The 21262-nt window shown below is 38.7% G+C and overlaps 1 protein-coding gene across 8 annotated transcripts in view; it reads left to right on the forward strand.

Moving 5' to 3' along the window:
• Nucleotides 1–21262, forward strand: part of LOC146474863 (uncharacterized) — an 80549-nt gene that overhangs the window by 403 nt on the left and 58884 nt on the right. For 7 of the 8 annotated variants that reach the window (XM_085116616.1, XM_085116611.1, XM_085116613.1 and 4 more), the window contains exons 2-14: nt 2484–2559; nt 6031–6798; nt 7283–7480; nt 8508–8927; nt 9652–9777; nt 10312–10422; nt 11200–11343; nt 11787–12095; nt 12681–12951; nt 13562–13904; nt 14833–15079; nt 15887–16072; nt 16447–16503. In XM_085116616.1, the coding sequence (XP_084972742.1) occupies nt 2502–2559; nt 6031–6798; nt 7283–7480; nt 8508–8927; nt 9652–9777; nt 10312–10422; nt 11200–11343; nt 11787–12095; nt 12681–12951; nt 13562–13904; nt 14833–15079; nt 15887–16072; nt 16447–16503 (3238 nt within the window). In that variant the 5' untranslated portion in view covers nt 2484–2501. The remainder of the gene's footprint in view (nt 1–2483; nt 2560–6030; nt 6799–7282; nt 7481–8507; nt 8928–9651; nt 9778–10311; nt 10423–11199; nt 11344–11786; nt 12096–12680; nt 12952–13561; nt 13905–14832; nt 15080–15886; nt 16073–16446; nt 16504–21262) is intronic. The other variant, XM_085116615.1, reaches the window with a different exon arrangement.

Consider the following 21262-nt stretch of genomic DNA (forward strand, 5'->3'; position numbering starts at 1 on the left):
GAGGGTGACCAAGCCATACAACTTGGCTGATACATATCATATTTCACTGTTTCGAGTTATTTTTAGATAGAATTTTAGAGAAACAAAAAAAAAAACTATCTTTGTTGACCAAGTAATGAGTTGCTGAGTATTCTGATTTTGCTCTAAACTTTAATTTAAAAGGTTAGAACAAGATCAAGAGCTAGTTGAAATTAATATTAACCTTAATAGCTTCATTCATGATAATTACCGGATGCACTAAATTTTGCAGACTCCTTTGCAATGCCCTTTCCTTAGCCGTAAGTAGCCAAGCCTAGTCCAGAAATTAATCCACCCAAAACAATTTTATAACTACTTACCTTTTACTTGCTAAAGACTAACCAGTGGTTAAAGAGTATGTAGTTTGCTCTACCTCTAAGCGAACTTAAAGTAGCACCATTGACACTAACGGAAACCACTAAGCACCTCTATCCACTATTATCATGTGGAGAATTTGGGGAACCATATCCTATTTTTGGAAAGCGTAGTTCCACCGCCATTAATTCAAATCTTTATTTCTGGCAGTGCAAAGTCACTTTGTTACGCGAAATATAATCGCATCTTGCCTGAAACAAAATGTTTTCATTAATTTTGGCGAAAATGAAAACCGAGCTAATTCTTTTTTTTTTTTTTTTTTGTCTTGATGGATGTTTTTGGCTTGCAAAACTTAGTTATAATTACGATTTATTGCATAAACACGGTTCCCATGGGAACTTTTTCGGCAGAGTTTTATCATTATGCTTCAGTTGTTGCTTCCCTCTACCCGTTTAATGAGCCGAATTAATGAGCAGTATGTTTCAGAGCTGTTGACAATTTGTGATTTATTAAATTTCGTTTGGAGTTTTTACGGTGTGTGTTGAATCGTCCACTTTCTTTAAAATTTTGCTTACTTAACTTACTAAAACAGAGGATTCTCTTTGTTTTGTCTCCGTCCTTTTCTGTTAATTTTTACTTTAAAGAAAACCAAAGGACAAAAATAAGTTCTTTGACAGACTTTTCCAAGTAAAAGGTGAGGCCAAAGGCCAAGCTGAGATCATGATGCAGTCTCACTGTAGATGTTAACACCATATTTATTTTTACTTGAAGTTGTTTATTTGGCGTGCATGACGACAGAATGAGCACCAAATCATTGCTTTCTTTAAATCAAATATCAAACTATCGCTAGTGTTAAGATTTACCTTTTGCATGGCTCCAAACCTTCCCGCGCCACCATATGCCCTGCATGTGGCCTCAGGAGCCACCAGAAACGCTTCATTTTGGTTGAGTATTTGCTCGGAAATCCATACCCATCTCAGAAATTTTCAATTAATTCTGATGAAAAACCAGACTTTTCTGTGGTGAAATATTACATCAAATTTTTGTATCACTATAAAACTAATTCCCTTTGTTTGCGGAGGAGTAAATGTGCACTTTCGAATAACCTACTACAGCTTGGAAATTCGGTGGGAGATATTCCATACCCAAAAACTTTCTGCAACTCAGTAAATTTTCAGCTATTAAAGGAATCCGAAAAGATCAAAATCTGTTAGTTCAAACAAAGTTTACGGCAACTTAAAAGTAAGGAAGCAGGCGTGATCGGGGATCACAGGAAACAACCCTTTAATTATTTTCTTGTTATTTTCTTGATTCCCGTTGTTATTTGCTCTGCTTTGGTTTTTGGCTTCGAAAACAAACACACCTTCCACTACACTCCCGTTTCAGATTTTATTAAACGTCTTCTTATTACTTGTCTGTAAATGATTTTCATTAAAAATATAAAGCATTAGTCAACAGTATTAAGAATAAAATGGCCAACATATGAAACTGGTTACTAACTCAGAGTAACATGTCAGTTCATGATATTTGCACAGAACCTGTTTATTTCAATGTATTGTCTGTGACCGTATAGATAAAAACAAATCAGGGGCACCCGATGGTTCATTTTGATGAATATCGAGAAAAGGCGTAAATCGCCGCAGAAATTTGGGCTAAACTGCAAAAAAGACTAGCTTTACTGTTGTGTTACCTAAAAATTGAGCAATGGCTTTTGTTTTGGAAGGGGACAAAATATGTCCTTAAGAGAGTGAAATAAGGTCAGCTAGGGTTTGCGGAAAGCCATGAGCTGCTCAAAGAGTCGGAAGACAGGTATCTGTTCCCTAAACTTTTTTGCTACTTAAAAATTCTGCTAAAGAATCCGAAAAGATATCATACTGCGTTAGCGTGCACAAATAACCCTTTTAAAGGCCGGAATACGATCTTGGACAATAGAAAACGACGTTTGAAGTATTTTGTAAAATGTTCTCCTTGGGTGTCCCCGAACAGTGGTAAGGGTTCTTTCTTGTGCCAAAAGCTGTTGTAAAATAAAGTTGACGTTTACCAGTTATAACGCCTTTAAGCTTTTCTACTCCAACGGCTCTCGTGTACGTAGGCCTTGTTGTGTTTACTGTGAAAGTTTGATTGACTTCTAAAATTGTTTCTTTCCGTAGGTTGCCCCCAACTCAATTATGGGTTTTGGTTTTTTAATTTTAATAATATCATTAGTACCACTATCAAGAGCGAAAGGTAAGTAAAAATATTTTCAGCTAAAATAAGGCGAAAGTTTGTTTTCTATAATTCTGGTTATGAGTGACAAACCAAAAGGAATTTATCATTGGCCGAAAAAATTCCTGTTTGAATTTAAAATATATATATTCAGGCGGTGATTTGAAGAAAAATTTTCTGTTTGACTGTTTGACCGTCCACCTGTTCGATTCGGGTACCATGCAGCTCTTAAAATGACTCACAGGATTGGCTGAAAAAACAATAGCGGAGCAATAAACAAACAATAGAAACAATGGATCGTAGCCCTGAAACAATAAAGCTGCGTTATATAGTACAGGTCCAAGGAAATTTGAGGTTCCTTCTAAAGGGCTGCGCTATCTGGTTCGATTTACAAATTTCCCGCCCTAGTAGAGAACATGATGATCCATTATGAACAGAGTAACCTTAGCGGGAACGTAGGAAAGTGAAACGTCCGTTTTTGCATCGCGCAGAATGCCTATTGTTCTCGGGACATTTACTTCCAGTTCAACAAAGTTCGTAGATCTGTCATAAAACGCGGAGACTCTATGAAAGCGCTTCAGCCATTGGTTGCCAAGAATGCAAGACAAAGCTCATTAATATGTTGTAGTTGGCAAACTAAACAATGAATGCAGCACGCTATTGTTTTCTCCTTTTAGCTCTTTTGTTTCGCAAAATCGCGAATATGCGCATATTTCACAGTGAACGTTCAAATCCAGAGAATACAAACACTTTGCTTTATTTTGCGGGAATTTTGTTCACAAGTTAAACCACAGAAAGAAAGATGAAATTTTCCATTTATTTTAGCGCATGCGAGATCTCGATTATGTTGTAAATAAACTCGCTGCGAGGTGAGCAAAATTGAGCGCGGAAGCCAGAACACTCGTTGCTGATTGTAATGTTTTGCTTCTCCATTCGAAAGATGTTAGCTCTTATATTGACCCCCAAAATAAATTTAACCAAAATGGCGATTGCGTGCCCAATATGATCTCGAGCAGACTCCTCGAACTGGTAACCAAGCGACTTAACACTCACTTGAAGGAAGTCCGAACACTGTCGCCGGCTTCCCGCAAATTTGCAGGTGGAACGTCGGGCGGTTTTCGTCAACAAATCAAGGAGCCATGTGAATTTTAAAAGGGTGGATCGGGTTTTCGAAGAGCTCTGAAAAGAGCTCCCGATCCACGATATTTTCTTTTTTCAAGGTTTGGTCGGTAGATGCAATGAACCAGCTGGTGCAACGCGATCAGTTTAAAAGTTCGCGGCTTCTCTGTACCATTTTACAATTGAGTGATTTTCTTGAATGGACATTGTGTCAGTCTTGACAACCATTGTTATTCAGTCGTGGACTTAAAACAATAGCCCACTAGCCCAAAGTGCGCCATTTTCAAAGTCAGCAGCAACTAGCAGTCTTCAAGTCGAAAAGAACAGTGGTTCTCGTTTATCGATTTTAAAAAATTTAAAAACGAATTCTGTTCTAGAAAGACCCCATCTTTCTTTTACCGCGCGTCAAAATATGAAAGCTGGTGAAAATGTTCAGAAAATCGCTGTCAAAAGTGGCGTCCATACTAAAAACGACCGATTTTTCCGAATTTTCGAGTTTAAAAAAACAGTCTTTATACTTCCTTATATTCCTTCGTTTAAGGCTTAAAGTGTTCATACATCATTGCTTTCCAAAAAGCCGTGCGTCAAAGTTAAGATTACAACTTCTGAAAAACGAAAAAGCATGTTTTACTAGCCCTACTTGACCAATTTGGGCCCTTTCTCTTCTAATTCTGGGCTATTCAAAGCGCGCTCGCATTCAAATTTGCCGCTTCGATGCCTATGAATAATTAATGATGTCCAGGCATTCTGCGCGATGGGGTTTCTTTGAACTTTAACATTTCTGCTGGATTCGTCAAATAAGGCGAACGATGGGTGATATAGCCGCTTCAAACAATTGAATTGTAAGCTTTTCTTCAAGTTTGATTTCTGGAGCTCAGCTGGGAGTGAAACAGAACATTGGGTCAAAATGAATAACTGCTTTTATCATTCCACTTTTACGTCAAAATATGAGACCGTAAAGCACTGTAGTGTCCCGGTTTGACTGGCTTACAACAGAGCGAATACGGGCAACGAAATTTCACTGGCTTTCTGTGTTGTTTACGCCATTCGTAGGTACCATATACTGATGGACAGATAATGCCAGGTGTATTTCAGCAATCTTACCATTAAATTGTAGCCAAAATAGCAAAATCTTTTTGTAGTGGAATAGTAAATCTCTTATTCGATGGTTTAACATATAATATGCGCGGACATTTTGCTCATTGTTAGTATTTTTCCGAGCCCTGACGCAACTCGCAAAATATCCGCGCGTATTATATGTAAAACTATCGAATAAGATATATACATATATATATCGAGGAAAATGGTCACAATAAATGAAGTGTGAGCGTGGAATCATAGTTTTCCGTGATCTTAAAAAAATAACAATAAGAAACACGAAAAAGAGACATCACGTAAATGACAGTACGGATTAAACACTAATGACTAATTATTTTACTTTGTAACGATACTACTCTTAAACCCAAACTACTTCAATAATAATGTTATTACTAACTTTTTCCAAGCGAAAACGAGAATACCAGAGTTGAATGACTATTCAATCTATCAGTATATAAATCTGTTCACAAGCTCTTATGCTCTCTAATTGACTGTTGAATTCAAATTGAATTTCAATTTCCTCAAAGTTTTCATGCTTCCACCTAAGTCGGCGACATGTTTTGCTAGAATGAGTTAGTGGCGCATGAGCGTTGCATGAGGCTTTTCATGCGTGGATTGTGAAAGCTCCCGAGTGTCACTATCGCTGTTTGGCCGGAACGAGTAATGAAAAAACTTTCCAACTGAAGTCGCGTTCCTTTTTACATACTTCTTGACTTAGGCGAGCTCAGCGAGAGGTCTAGCAAAAAAATTCAAATTTCTCCCTGCCTAGGGAGTTTTCTCCTTGTAATTGATGGAGAAAAGTTTGTGTTCTAGAAAAGGTAATTCTGCATTTTTTGGATTTGTTAACAAGATTCATAAAACTCTTCTCTAGTTTTGAACGACCTTTAGGCCAGACTTCTCAAGCAGATCGACAGGTGACGTCACATTTGATTTAATCTCCCAGGACGACTGGGAATATTCTTTGTTCACATGTCATTTCTTCATTGTACAACCTGTGTCAAACGTGAATAAAATTCGCTCAGAGCTTGCTAAAAAAAGTTCTTGTTGATCCATCTTCTTCTCAAGTGCTCTCTTACACTCTTGGGTGGCTTTAATGAGTTTCATTCAGCTCGAATTTTAACCTGAATATTTGAGCTATCATCTCACCTGAAACATCCTTTCTTTTACTCTGGCGCATTGCTCTCAACAACCTTTCGTCAACTCTCATGCATGGAGTCTCGTTTTCGCTTGATTTAGACTGATTACTAACAACCGCGCTGCCAAACTAATTTTCAGACCTGCGGCCTGCGGCGGCATCCGCTGTTGACCGTCGAAGTGCTCCTGATGCGTTACTTGGTGAGATCTTTAACGATCCAAATGCAAGAAGTCTAACTAAACTCAACCTCGAGGATAGTGACAATGATAATGACGACTTTTCCGGCTCGGGTTCGGAACTGTGGTCAGGCTCGGGTGAGTTGCCGAAGCCTTCCGAAGACATTGGCTTACAGGGAAAAACCGTGACGACAGACAGCTCACAACAGAAACAACAGACTGAGCCTTCAACACAAACAGAAATAGCAGAAAGTGAAAGTGCTGACAACGCTAGTACCAACAGCAGTGGTGATACCAACGACAGTACTGACACGACATCAAGTAACACAAAAGACGTTACCAACGCTACCCCTGAAAGTACTAACTCAGAGATTGCTTCTGCCGCAGCACAAAACGTTCCTCAACAAAGTTCGACGGATTCGCCCTCAACGTCGTCGTCGTCGGTGACGTCACAGGGCGCAGACACAAAGTTACCCTCTGCAGAGGATCAGAGCCAAAATAGCGTTGTACAGACAGAGGAAAACAGCAAATCCTCCAACGACACGTCGGCAACAAATTCTGACTTTATCCCTGCACAATCTCAAAAGTCCTTAGAAAATTTTCAAGATTCTTCTACTGCAGCTCTCGTTGGACAGCTGGCGACTGGATTTGACGACAACTCGATGTATGACCCCACGATAGTGAAGAAGACAAATGTTCCTGTTGCTCCAGATTTGTTCTCGAATCTTTTAGGTATGTTGACGGCAGGAAATCCTTGCGTTCTTTGAAGCGATTTTTCTCTTCCATAGTCAAGAAGATGATGGGCTAACACTAGACGTTTATTGGCTGAAAACAGCCAACGTATACAAGCGTGCATGCATGACCTTAGATCGAGAAAACAAGGCAGCCTTTAACAGTCTAATGGGCTTATTCTTAAACTGTTGAACATATACTAAAAGTAAACGAGGTGGAGGGTAAATAACCTTATAATCATTGTAATCACAGTCAGAATTAACAACAGTGCGATACACTCTCAATTGAAAACTTGGAAACGAAAGGTGAGAATTTCTGTCAGTGAATTTCAGAGGGCAACTGGAGTCGTGCTCTTCAATGTTAGTGGGATGTGAGCACTTTAAACTCGAAAAAAAGGCATTGCATTTTTCATATTAGTCGAGGATAAAAGCAGAACAAGAAAGAAAAAAGCCCGTAATCGTGCATTTAAACTTCTTTTCCACAGTTAATAATACAATGGATATTCCAGGAACTGTTCGCTCATCAATTCCCCAAGCGCCAGTTCTTTCGCCTCAAGTTCCAGCTGTTCGCAAGGCTACAATAGCGCATGTTCCCTTCAAAGGTTCTTTTCCATTACAGCTTCACAAGTACTCACCATACGCAAAACTTCTTAAAAAGGGCATGGTTCCCAAACCAGGGACTGGTTAGTATAGATTTATTGTCAGTTGTATTAAATGCTCTAAAAAGAACGTTTACTGAAGGCCGATTTAAACCTTCGATGATGACGATAGGTATATAATACGGTTTGCTTCGTCTCAATGGGAACTAAGAGTGCTTCTAATTGCCAGAGCTGGCCGACCAGACCGGCAAGTCTCTGAATCGAATGCGTCATTTTGAAGGGATGGTGCTGCAAAATTTTGAAAAATAATCACTCCGAAAATGATACGCTCTATTTTGAAGAAATCCCAATGCTAGGGTAAAACTTTTCCTTCAAATTGGTACATTCCGTTAATGAACTGATCGGTCTGGTCGGCCAGTTCTGACAATTGGAAAGCGCCCTGAAACTTGCTTCTGATTTCCCGGCACGCAGGGAGCATGTTTAAAATCCTGTGAATTGACAATCATGGGCACAGCCAATATTGACTTGCCAAGCGATTTTATTAGCTGTCGTACCGAAATTGATCGCCAGCGATTGTTGGCAATTTTCACTGTAGTCCGCACACCAATAAGCAATTGCTAAAGGTTTTTGGCGAGATCGACCAGTAGCTGAAGCATACACTATTTCAAGCCGAGACTGCTAACGAACATAAGCCTATTTTAGAACAAACGGGCTAAAAACCGTTTCACAAAATCATGTTGTCAAATAATCTGACCTGGTTGATAACATGCTTCGGCATAGTGCAACTCATCGGCACATACCAAGTTTTTATGGAAATACTTCGGTAACGTTAAACTTTAAATTTATTTGGCGCAAAACATCTTCAGATGAACGTTGCTCTGACAAGACTACTTACACATTAATTACCCTGTGACATATATATATGCAATCTACAAACACCTAAACATTCGCATGTGGTACACTGCTAATTATTAAGCGAATACATTACAATGGCACAATAGAAATCGCCACTCTTACTTACAATCACAATTGGTGCGTGCCCCCTTATGACTCCTGTTACCAATAAAACTGTTACCTTAACTTTGCTATTTTGAATTCTTTTTATTCATAGGTAACAGCCAACAAGCTTCAAAGAAGTCAGTCGTACCCAGCTTCACTGAGGCTGGTGGGCTGCGACCGCTGACTGTTAACCTTCCTCAGCAACTACAACCCCCAACAAACCTTCAAGATTATCCTCAACCCCAGGCCCCTGCTCTTGATGCTAACCCAGCTATAAACCCAGCTCAAATGCCTTTTGGAGACCAACCCGAGGCTGCGTCCCAGACCCCTCCTGCTGCTCAACCCTTTGCTCCAGTCCCCACGGAATCTCAATCACTTGCTCAGGGTCCAGCACAGAATCCAGAGCAGGCGCTTGACCAAGTTCAAGGGGGTGTTCCCCAGGCCCCTGAGCAAGCTTTCTATCCACAAGCAGCGGCACCATCTGATATGCAGGCACCTGAGCCTCAAAATATGACTGCAGCGTATCCAATGAGTAAGAAATACGTTATAAATTCTGGGAATTTAAGATGAAGCACAATGCGAGATAACACTAGTGGGAGTGTTAGGCATAACGAGATCGTGTCTGCTTGACAAACACGCTTTGGCTTAAGATAGGAATGAACTTTTAAAGATCCAAAATCAAATGAATTGCCATTGACATACCTTAAGAGTGATAAAAATTCTAAGTGAGATTTACTAAGTTAGAATGAATGAATAATTTATAAATAAATGATTTATTTACCCACGTAATGTCTATGAGCTAACAAAAGCTCGTTCAAAATACGTACGTGTTGTTAGAAAACAGCAACGGTGACTACGAAGCAGAAGAAAACCTTGACTGAGAAAGGAAAATTGGTTCTGAAATAAATAGTCATTTTTCCGTCAATTTCATCGTATTGTATAAACAATGACAACAACGGCCTTGAAGGCAATAAGCAAATTGAAATACTTACAGTCTATTCTTGAGTGCATGTATCTTAAAATTAATTAATTAATTAAATAATTAAAAATAACTGCACAGTTATGTTACGAAAAGGCGATAGAGACTGATTGCTGTGGAAACATTTCTTTAGTCTACAAAAAAAATACCCAAGACCAGGAGCCTATATCTGCCAAGGCAGATGAAGATTTGATTAAAAGAAAAGAAACACATTATTATAGTTTTTTCTTTTCTTCTCTTTTCTAATTGTTTTCATCTTTCTTTTGACTATTAACAGATACATCAATGAATGACGCAATGTTCCCCGGCATGTCTCAGGAGACCGTGGGAATTCCCCCGCAAGGAGCTCAAGTTGTCCCCGTTTATCAGGGACTGAAACCAAAGAAGCCACTGATTGAGGAAGGTAAATAATCTATAAATAATCTATAAATTTCAGAACTTCCTCTTCAACGTAACAATCTGAAATCAGTGGTCCCAAGCCCAAGGCACAGTGGAGCCCGAGGAGACTGATAGTGAGAGTCCACTGAAAATTCCTTGAATGATATTTCTAAGTCTCTCGATAGAAATAAATTATTAGATATAATCATTTCTGTTTATACGCTTCACAACCTATCAGCCTATTCTTCTTGAGTTTACACGTATGCAGTCTCTTTACCTCCATCCAATTAGAATTATTAATATACTCTGCTATCAATGAACCCACACGTTCTACAGTGCCGTTCGCAATGTAGTCTTAGACAAAATACTTCGCTCTCCTCAAATGCTAATAAAATGCTGGCTTTGTGATGGCTCATTCCATCGGAAGGCGTAGGAATCCCAGTTGCTTCTTACCACGGAAATAAGAGTTTAGTATGGGCCGGACGACTTGCTTCGCTTGTAAAACAAGTGTAGCTGAGTTACATAAAGTCAGCATATTTTTTAACTTTACTTTCGCTAGATGAATGTGAAGATCAGTTCGACACGTGTCCCGAGATGAAAAAGAATGAGTACTGCAGCAAATATCCTGATTTGATGAAGATACAGTGCAAGAAGTCCTGCGGGTTTTGCGGTGAGATTTTTTATCTGGTTATATTTGAAATCATGTCATTATGACCTCGCATTTCATTTTTGTTTTTCGTAAGAACATCAGAACGTTCTAAGGCACCACGGGAGGTCAACAAAGTTAACTTTGTTGAGACTTGTTGCACCCCTATTCTGTAGAGGAGTAACTACTTTAAAAATGGCAGACTAAATCAGTTGGGCACATAGCACATGGTATACATAAAATTGCAGTGACTTAAAACAGGGCAAGAGCGAGATGTTGGTAATGTTCTTTCATTAAAATAAAATAAATGAGAATTTCAGTGGCTTCCACAGAGTGGCTCTTTCATCCATTTGCAGGTCGAATTGGGTTTTGGGAATGTTGGGTATTGTGGAGGGAAGAAAACTGGAGTACCCGGGGACAAATCCTCGGAGCAGGGACGAGAACCAATAACAAACCCAACCGACATATCTCGTCAAAACCAGGAATCGAACCCGGGCCGCATTGGTGGGACACGAGTGCTCTCACCACTGCGTCAACCCTGCTCATATTACTTCCCGTGACCCGTATACTGCCATTCCTGGGTACCAAGACTGATCGGGGTCTTAGATGCGTTGTTTTATAGAGATTAGCTGTAAGATTTTAGTTACACGAACAAGGGTCTATGTCAGATTAGGCAACTGGTAAACGAAAAGAAGTCATGACGAAAAAATCTTTAATATACGTTACTTAAACCACAGACGAATATTGGCCTTCTTATCACCACAAACTCTAATCGCCATCGTTATTTCTTTTCTTTCACAGAGATCAAGAAACACGATGAAGGCTCTAGTTCTGGTTATGACGAGTACGATGAATCTGGTTCGGCAGCCAAACTGTATTACGCTGATGAAGAATCTGGATCTGGTTCCGGTGACGTGAAAGATGATGAAGATGACGAGGATGATGGTAAGGGTACACTGTACAGGAAACCGTTAAAGTTAATGATGGAGAACCTTTCACTGCTTAATTTGAAGTTAAACACAATCAACAACTGCGCTTTAGTAAGCCGTAGCAGCCAAAAAGCAAAGTTTGGTTCAAAAGCTGATGTCTGTGGCTAAAGTGAAGACAGGGGCTTTCAACTTGAGAGTTCGAGTACTTCTAGATCTGATACGCTTCGATCACTTCAGCAAAAATCTCTTGCTAAAACCTCAATGCAATGAGCAGAAAACTCTGTCCAATAGTGGTACTGGTAGAGAGTCCACTTTGGCTAGGTAATCCTGTCTCACAATGAGAGCCTACAGTACCTGTAACCGCATTACTCCTCCTTCCATCTGGAGGCTTACTGGGCAGCAACATAATATTTTGTCATAGACCATTGTAATTTTAACAACCACTTCTTCCATTTACAGAAGATGAACCAGGATATAGAAAATCTGGAATTCCTCAGCCACTTCACAAAGTTTTGATGTCCAAGTTTGCTGGTGCTTCCGGTTCAGGCTCGGGCGAGTTTGAACTAGACGAATCTTCAGCTTCAGATGAAGATATCTCACAGACATCTGGCAGCGGTGAAGTGGCCTCGGGATCTCAAAAGAAAGATGATGTCCACGCCAGCCTGGCTGGATCTGGGTCTGGTGAGTCGGCTGCTAAGGTTGCTTCATCGCCGACTTTAGGTCCTGGTGCTGCTGAGATCGGATCCGGCTCTGGAAGTCTGGCTGAAGGTAAAAGTTTAGTTTTCAGGATTCTTACAAACTGATGAAAATACATTCAGAGTATTTCTCTCACTTAGAATCTTAAATCTGCCGTTATAATACACGCACCACAAAATATTTCTCAGTAATCTGATTGGTTTCCAACTCAAGTTGCTTGACGCAACCGGTGAGGCGTAAGGCCGCATGACGCAGTATACCATCCCTATATTATGTGGAAAGCCCGCGTTTTCAAAGGACATGTACAAGCTGCAATTTTCTTCCTTTCCTCATTTTACTGTTTCGAAAAATTTGATTTTCATCATGTGATTTAGAGTATCATAAAATAATATTTCAGTTAATTCTTTGCTCAAATTTTCAGATTTTGATACGTCGTTCTAAAAAAAGACCAACTTTTGAAATACCAAATCGAAAAAGAATCGCCTCCCGTCAATGATATTTCGATCCATCAAACAGCTTTTCCATTCGAGCTTCTTATCATCACACTAGACCAGTCAATGGCAGTAATTCCCTACATCAAGGATTTTTTTTTAAATTAGCTCACACTCAAATTAGGCATAGTTCATCTTATTTGAAGACGTTTTTTTCTCCTTACAGATCTTGCCACTGGCACGGTTAGCAGAGCTAACGAAAAACACAGCTCCATTCCACGACCACCGGCCCCAGTCCAGCAGGTATCAGTTTATCCAAAGATTGACTTGAAAGAAATAGCCAAGGCAGTGAACGTGTACCGAGGCGTTGCACTGAAAATGCTTGGAGAAGCACTCGAGGGAGCAGCAGAGGAAAAGCAAGAAGAGCTATCGAAAAAATCTCACATCCCTCTTCCACCTGCTACTGGCATCTTGCAGCAGATGGGTTTTCCGGTTGGGTAAGTCTAAGGCCTTCTCCCTACATATCAGTGTCCTTTCCTTTCAGGATATTTTGAAACACACGCTCTCAAAAAGGAAAACATCGTAAACCATCGAAATCCTACTATCCCCTGTTTAAGGGGCTTTTGTTGTTTCACTTGTGATCAGAGGGTGAACACATGAGGATTCCGCTTTTTTATGTACACATTTATGCTCAGTGCCATCAAAAGATATACTATTAATCTTTCGCGTGGCTTAAAAAATCTGCGCTTCAAATTCAAACTCTCTTTTAGGTGCGTCTTCGGTCCTTTTTTTATCTCACCAAAAGGCATTGGACATGGCCTTAGGATAGTTTAGACTGCAGTTGATTTTTTGCATTTAGCAGCCACTCTTGACAACGAACGGTAGTCTTTTGTCGGGGTTTGTTGCGTACAAGAGATAACGACAACATTTCTAAGTTTCCAAGCGATCCCTTTCGCAGGACCGTGATTTCGCCCTTAAGTAACGACCATAATCAAATTCTGTTTGAATCGGCTTCCAGATAAACACTGTATGTAGAATCTCTCGCAAGCGGATGCGTAATAATAGTTAACTAACATTCAAAACAAATGAATACATTTTATTATTCAGATATGACGAGGGAACCAAGAGAAACATGATTCCCAACGCGATGCCAGCCCTAAATCCCATGGATTCTAACTATCCTAACTACGGAATGTTAGGATACCCAAACAACGGATACGCTTATGACTATCCGCAACCCGTTGCAAATGAGCCTTTGGCCGATTTTTACAGCCAATATCAACAGCAGCCAAACATGGCAAGATCAGAAATCACGCAAGAACCCGAAGAGGAGCAGCAAGCCGAGGAGGGAGCTGCACAGGACGAGCAGCCTCAAGAGATTCAACCAGTCAATCCACCAGCGGAGACAAAGAATGTAACTGAGACAGAGAAACAAGAAGACAAAGAGGTGGTGAGTACAGAATGAGACACACCAAGATGAACATTCGCAATTTTACTTTCCATGCTCATGGCATACTTAATGCTGTTTCCTTATATGCATGAGTGAACATCAGTTTCAAGCACTTTCGAGTACTTGGTATTTATTTATTTATTTATTTATTTATTTATTTATTTATTTTTTTTTTTTTTTTTTTTTTTTTTTTTTTTTTTTTTTTTTTTTTATTCACCACGATATACAATCATTGAGAGTTACAGTGAATTATAGACTAGGATCTTAGATAAGTTTAGAGTGAACAATAATAGTAAAAAAGAAGAAGTAAGAAGTGGCGAGGAGACCTCAAGAAGCCCCCGGGCTTATACTGAGAGGTCTCCTCGGAGATATATTAGGACCGTAAGGCTAGTAAAGACATTGTCTTTAGATTTTTTAACATTCGGTGGTAAGACTATAAAGACATAACAGAGTCGGACGTTTCATACAATTAACTGAGGAAATCAAGAAGCTTTCTTTTGAAGGTGGACAGACTAGGGGAAGACGTAATTGATAATTGATAAATCAAAGTATAAGTTCTGAAAAGTGCTGGAAACCGGTGCCAGCCACCTTAAAATTTACATTTAGAAAACATATAATGAGTTTTCTACTCTATATTTTTTCTGTTCTGTTCCTTTATTATCGTAACGCCTTAATTAGTGTAATTATGTTTTTCCATTCTTGTCACGTTGTAATTAGTCATATGCTCTATTTGATGTCACGTTGCGATCAGCCTTTCTGTATACTTCTGGTATTTATATCACACCCACCAGCCGGTTCTGTACTGAAGATAGATAAGTTTCATCCGCAACGTGTTAAATATAAAAAAAATTTGCAACCTTCATAAAAATTCCAAATATGTCAGTGTCTATTCATGTCTTTAGTTGCTGTTATTAATTTCCCATTTCAGCCACAGGTCAAACCTGAACCATCTCAAAAAGACGTCACTGGAAACCACAATAAAAAGTCCGAGATTGTTGATCCATATGAGTATGTGCGTAACATGGGAAAAGGAGCATCAATGGAGCCAATTCGTTCAAAGACTGCCTCTAACTTCCAATCCACCGGTCATTCAGATCCTCTTATCTTATGGAAGAATTCTCAAACGGCTTCGATGGCGACTTTGGCAAAAAAGAAAAGCTCTATCCCTCAACCAGGTAAGGAGGTTCGCATGAAAAGCATTACAAATTGAATTAAAAATTTGTTCGAGTTGGCAACATGATTTAATCTTCTTGGAATATTCTCAAAAGTACTGTGGCGAGTTGGCCCGGGAAATGTGGTTAAAAGAATAGAAATGGAGGTAAAAAATGAAATAGAAAAGAAAAGACTAGTTCAAAATGTACAAAGTCAGTTCAACATTGGAGCAATACTCTGTAGAAGAATTACATCGCGCGTGCTTATCTCAAGGCATACTCTTTTAACTGAGAACTTGTTATCCTTCTTAAACGTTTCCTGTAAAAATCAGCCGCACAAGAAACGTCAAATTTCCAATTACTGCTTTAATTATATTGTTAAACAAGTTGGTCTCCAAACACATGGTCGTGGACAGTATCATAGGTATCAGATAGTCTGAGATTCAGCTGTAAGACCATTGTTAAATCCTTACGTTAACTCTACTGATGTTTTAAAAAAAAAGTCAAGTTAACTTAAAATATATCATTCTTGACATCTCGGTTATGGTTTCTGTGAATCACAGTTGATAACGTCACTCTTCAGTCATGCGTTCCTATAATGCTTTTAGCTCTTTGAATTTTACAAAGCAAACTTTGGAATTTTCTTTAGATTTTGATTCTTAATGCTCTTGGGCATTTTGTTACTTGTATGTTTAACCGCTGGGTCAGTAGACAAATCTCCTACGTTTGACCATATAAATAAAAACCTTTGGGTGGGACTTCTGTTCAGTCTTATTATTTGTCAAAATGCTTTGGCACTACATTTATTATACATATTTAAAAAAAAAACAGATGTGCCCGCATTCCCCGAGGCACAGTTTGCCCAGGCACCAGAACAGCAGTTCAGGTCTGATATTCCACAACAGAACACGACAAGTGACATGCCACAGACCTTTCCACAGTCAGCTCCAGTCTTTCCTCAGTACACGCCCCAAGTCGAGGCTTTGACACAAAACCCTGGTGATGATCTTGCAGCAAGTAAGTAATAGAAACAGATTCGCAAATTTAAAACAAGCTAACGTTCGTGTTCCTTCTCCAATATAAAAGATAAAGCTGGACTACACAGGATGAACTGCATAATTGTGTCAAAGTAATCCAGGGAATGTAGAGAATACATCTTACAGGTTTTTAGATTGAAGACACCTTTAAATCGATATTAATTAATCGCGTATTCAACTAAAATGAATCTCCGAATCGATCTCGTTCCCAAAGCCTAAGCTGTGCTCGAATTCTACAGTCAGTATTACCACTGAAATGTGTGATAAAAATCTTCTGATAAATAAAAAGCATGAAGAAGTAAGAAAGTAGTGAGTAGTGACTCACCTCTATTTCCCGTTCTCTGTTACCCACAGGAAGCCAAATTACACAAGGCTTTGTCGATCAACAGCAACCTCGACAGCAGCAACAAGGTATGTGGCTGAAGAGCATGGTTTAGTTTATGCTTATACGTTTCTGTCTATTGTTTAAGTCATTGCTCTTGCAGCAATACGAGGGTGCGTTAATTTGACCAACGAACTGCGTTGAAACTTCAACTTGCGATCTTCAACGTTACAATTTCTTTGTAATTACCTAATAAACGACTGACTGAAAGGAAAATATATGTGTTATCAACTGTTGATAAGTAGGATAAAACGACTTCTTCGATCGACGCTGAAAGCTTGCTCAGAAAAGAAAACAGCATCAAGTCATGACTTGGGCATGTGCGGCTCCGCTTTCAAAATAATGCTCTTTCCTTCCAAATCAAATTGCTGTTCTATCTCTTCTTCTTCTGCTATCTTCTTGCAATGAAACACCACGTCATCTCGTCCCTCGATAAACTTTTTGATTAATCAAGACTTTATCGACTGGGTTACAATATTGATGCTCCAAAAGCCTATATCCTGTGGTGGATTTTTGTGCATTTCGTTCGATGACACTTCTCTCTTTCTGATACTTCTCTGGAAGACAACGGAATCAACAACAAAAACTGCGCCACCTATTTGCTTTCCTGCCAAATGCTACTAAATATGCTTCCTTCAAGTAGTGCTGTTTTGTACTACAGTTTAAACGTTTCGATTCCAAAGATTCACATTCAGATCTAAACATTACCTCAAGAAAGTACTCTATCGCTGTTATCATTTGCAAACGTTTTCATTCATAGACCTTTCAGAACCACCTTGTACAGCATAGTGACCAACGCCACAGGAAAGTACTGCTCAATTTTGTCATACTTAAGAATTCATCCACAGAATTAAAAGTTAGAACCTTTAGCAAACAGCACCACTCTGAAATTCTTTCTAAGAGCTTTTAAGTGGAACAGTCAAACTAATTAGCTGTTCTTAACTGGCCTGAATATTATTAATCAAATGGAATCTTGTTTTGCGTTGCTTTTTTGAAGAAACCTCTCTCCTTTCTTATCCTACTTGTCACTCGGTGTAACCATTTTTGGCCCGCTACGTGCTACGCATGCGTCTTAATGTCTAACGCCTCCGACAGAATTTCATTCCAACTAAATAACTTTAAGTAACATCAGAAGCTTAGGTTATATGACCATTGAATTTCTCACACAGTGACAAACCGATTACCGTCCGATGTTCGCCTCGTATACTGTAAGCTTGGCGAAAGGAAAGCTCGCATACTCAAGAATACAAAATTAAGGCTCTGGTAATTCGGAAACGCCAGCAGCCTCAAGCGAAGATGAGCCGCGAGATGTTTTACGCAATCGCGCCAAAAGGGCAACGATTCGGAGAAGTCCCTTATCCTTCTTATCAACACACTACTGTCAATATTAAAATTTGAATTTCGTGCATTGTTACAAAAACACGTCTCTAACATCAGGTTTCCGTTTTTCTAACAACCAATAGGCGAGCAAGATAGCAGCTTGAGAGAGTTAAGAAGTTACTTTCCCGAAGATGAGTAACTATGGGCCGAAATGGAGTTGCTATGAATAAACCAAGCTATGCTAGCTATCCCGCCGTCAGCAATACAGTATACGACGGACTTGTTTCACCAACACGACCGTGACGAGCTCAACAGTTTCTTCAACTAAAAATAATAATCAGATCAAATTAGTGCAAAGAAAGACTAACTAGCTTGGGGAAAGGACTAAACCGATATTCATCAATGATTTAGAATTGTTACTGCTTCCTTTTTTTAAACCCAGTAAATAAAGGGACCAAGATTTTCCACAGTTCATGTATCTGTGAAGTAACTGAGTTTTACTGTAAACGCGTAGGTTATTCAGCCTTGGGAAATAAGGATTTTTTTTAATATATACATATTCTTAACTGCAATTCCTTTCCCTGAATACTATTGGAGGATTACAATAAATATCATTATATAGGTATATGTTATATTGTTATATATTATATCATATGACGCTAACTCCAAAATGAAAAAAAAAACGGTATCAATCTTATTCCAGCAATATATACCCCTTGCATCCCTAGGTCCTTTTCAGTTTCATTGTTATTCCGTTAAAAGTGTTTTACATATACCATTCAGTAGTTCTCCCAATCATCACAATGAACCTGTGAACTGCTTTATGTCAAGAAAGATAGAATCCCAAATTTCAAATTGAATCTCCGTAACTAATTAGCAGCCCTTTAAAATTGCACATCCCTAAGCCTTTGGTCTTTCCTTGCACTAATTTAGATTGACTATAGAAAAGACATCTAAGCATTGACTTATCTGGATGTACGCACTCACAAATCGAACTCTTTTTTAAAACATGAAGATGCCTAAAACGTGTTTGTAAGTCCAAAAGACTGAACGCTGAGGAAGGTTATGAGACAATTATCAGTCATAATTCTTTGTGACTCTTTACCCATTGAGAAGAGTAGCACGCAGTATTACTTTTATGTGGTACTGTAATTTTCCAAATGTTACATTTATTGCAGAAAACATTTTTGGACTGTTTGAGTTTGGATAAGTTACGGGGTGAAAGGGTTGAACATATTTTTCTCGAAGAACAGTATCACAGTTTTTGGGGGATTGGCTGCTAAAAGATTAGGATTGGTTTTACAAACCATGACAAATAAGTCAATTCATAAAAAATGACCGAACACTGAATTTGCTGTAAATAATTCATACTTGAAGAGTCAACAATCTTAATTATTTTGCGCTTTGCGTCGAACGAAGTTGATTTTCTAGCCATCCAATTTGGAAGGCATATTTACGAACATTTTGGTCTCATTTTTAAGTGATGTATAGGCTTATCAAGAAGCACGCTGTACTATTGTTGTTGGTGTTTGGAGCAAACACCTTAGGTCTATGTACATTTGGTTATGTATAATAAAGTGGTAGGTTTTGTGTTACTGAGTTGAATTTTCATGTTGCTTTTTCTTTTGGATTTGGGTGCATTAAACGTATAAATAAAGCTTATAGTTTTAAGTGAGACTGATTTAGACATGCGCTTCGTGAGCGCAAAGCTCTTATAAAAGCATGAGGTAACCATTTAACGAGGACAAAAAAAATGTTCAATTTTTTGAACAAACCGCGACTCGTAAAGAAAGAACTTGAAAATAAACTTATCAGCTGTATGTCTTCCGGCAGACACCGTATAGGTAAAAGCCCAGTTAACACTAGAAATGTAGGCATACTCAAGTACAACAGCTGCAGGACTCTATACGGATACTATGAAAAGCAGGCACAAGCTGAGGATGAAAGTATGCATTAATCTGACTTTGTTTGCACTTGCTTTTCTACCATGGTTTGTTGGGAGTCAGGTGCATGCACTTTAGCTTTTATTTTAGTGTAAACCAAGCGTTACGACATAACATTGCATGATGCAAAAAGAACTGGATAAAGATCTGCTAAAAAAAACTTCTGTATCTGACCTTATAACAATGCACTTAAAAATACGAAAACTTTGACTAACTTTTTGGCAACCTCTTGCTCCCTTGTTCAGCTGAAAAAATGACTCGTTGACAACATATTCTATTCAACATTCAGTATTTTATCCACTGAAGTATGTGGCTCTTGGTCTGGACGAAAAAGACGCAAACGAATATTACTTAGCTTAGAAGAACAGTGATGAGCTGAAATTTCTCCTGCAAGTTACCGCATCATTCAATTTACATAAAGGAGGCCAACAGCTTCTGTACTTGTTTGCTAATATTGCAATATCGAAAATCGCGATTCAGCTTTCAGGTCTTTGCACTGTCCTTGTGAACAAAAATGGTTCGCTGACAAATACGGATTTACTTCCTTTGCGTTTTAGTTAAATTTTTGATTTCCATGCTTGAAAATAACAATTTAAAAAAAAGAAAGTTTTATTTCGCTACACGAATAATGAAATATTTATTTGGCGTTTGAGCGATATAAAGAAAGTAATTGCGACATTTCTCATTCATTCATTTTTCTGGAATCAGATTGAAGGTTACCGAAATCTTTGTTTTCGCTACCATGCTGGCCCCTGGTGTCTGGATTAAGAATCTGAAGCAAGAATAATGTGGCATTTTTAAATCGTAATTTTAGTTCGACATTTCAACTGTAATTTAAAATATATTAGGCTGGCCAAAAGAATATCTATAATTTATTCAGACCAAAAATATATTAGCTTTCTAAGCGCACGTATTCGTAAAACCGGAAACGGTAAATATAAGCAAGTAATTCGAGATGTCGGTGAAGAAGTAAATGTCAAAGAAACCTACCTTAGAATCGCCTTCAAAATTCATGCTTTCACTGGCAATGAGAAGGCTTCGAAGCAAGATTACGTCGGCAATTGAAATAAGCCAATAAATCTTAGACGAGGGCCGTTTTTCGCTTCCTCTTGAACATTATTTCACAATACGGACAGTGTACGGACCTACGGGCCATCTGGGTCAAGGGCCACATACTGCAATCGTCACTTTTCATTCTGAAGAAAGCAGAAGGTTGCTGGAAGTTTAGTCAAACGTTTTACGTTTGTTAAGAACACTTTCATTAGTTAAGTTAAAGAAAACCTTTTTTTGAGTGATTTTTTATTATGAACACTAACAGCTCTAGCAGTATTCAAAAGTGGAGGTTATTTGATCTAAAAAAAAACAGCAAGGTACAGCCAAACATCTCCTTAAGCACCAGCATTACACGGACACTTCATTTTCATGGAGAGTTAATCCAATTCCAGATAAACTAAATTCACATAATTTCTACCTCTTTAATACAGACACCTTAATGCCACGGACGGTTACCATGTTCCCAACTAAG

This window comes from Pavona decussata, unplaced genomic scaffold (assembly GCF_977016875.1).
Source record: "Pavona decussata unplaced genomic scaffold, jaPavDecu1.1 SCAFFOLD_87, whole genome shotgun sequence".
NCBI classification, from domain to species: Eukaryota; Metazoa; Cnidaria; class Anthozoa; order Scleractinia; family Agariciidae; genus Pavona; species Pavona decussata.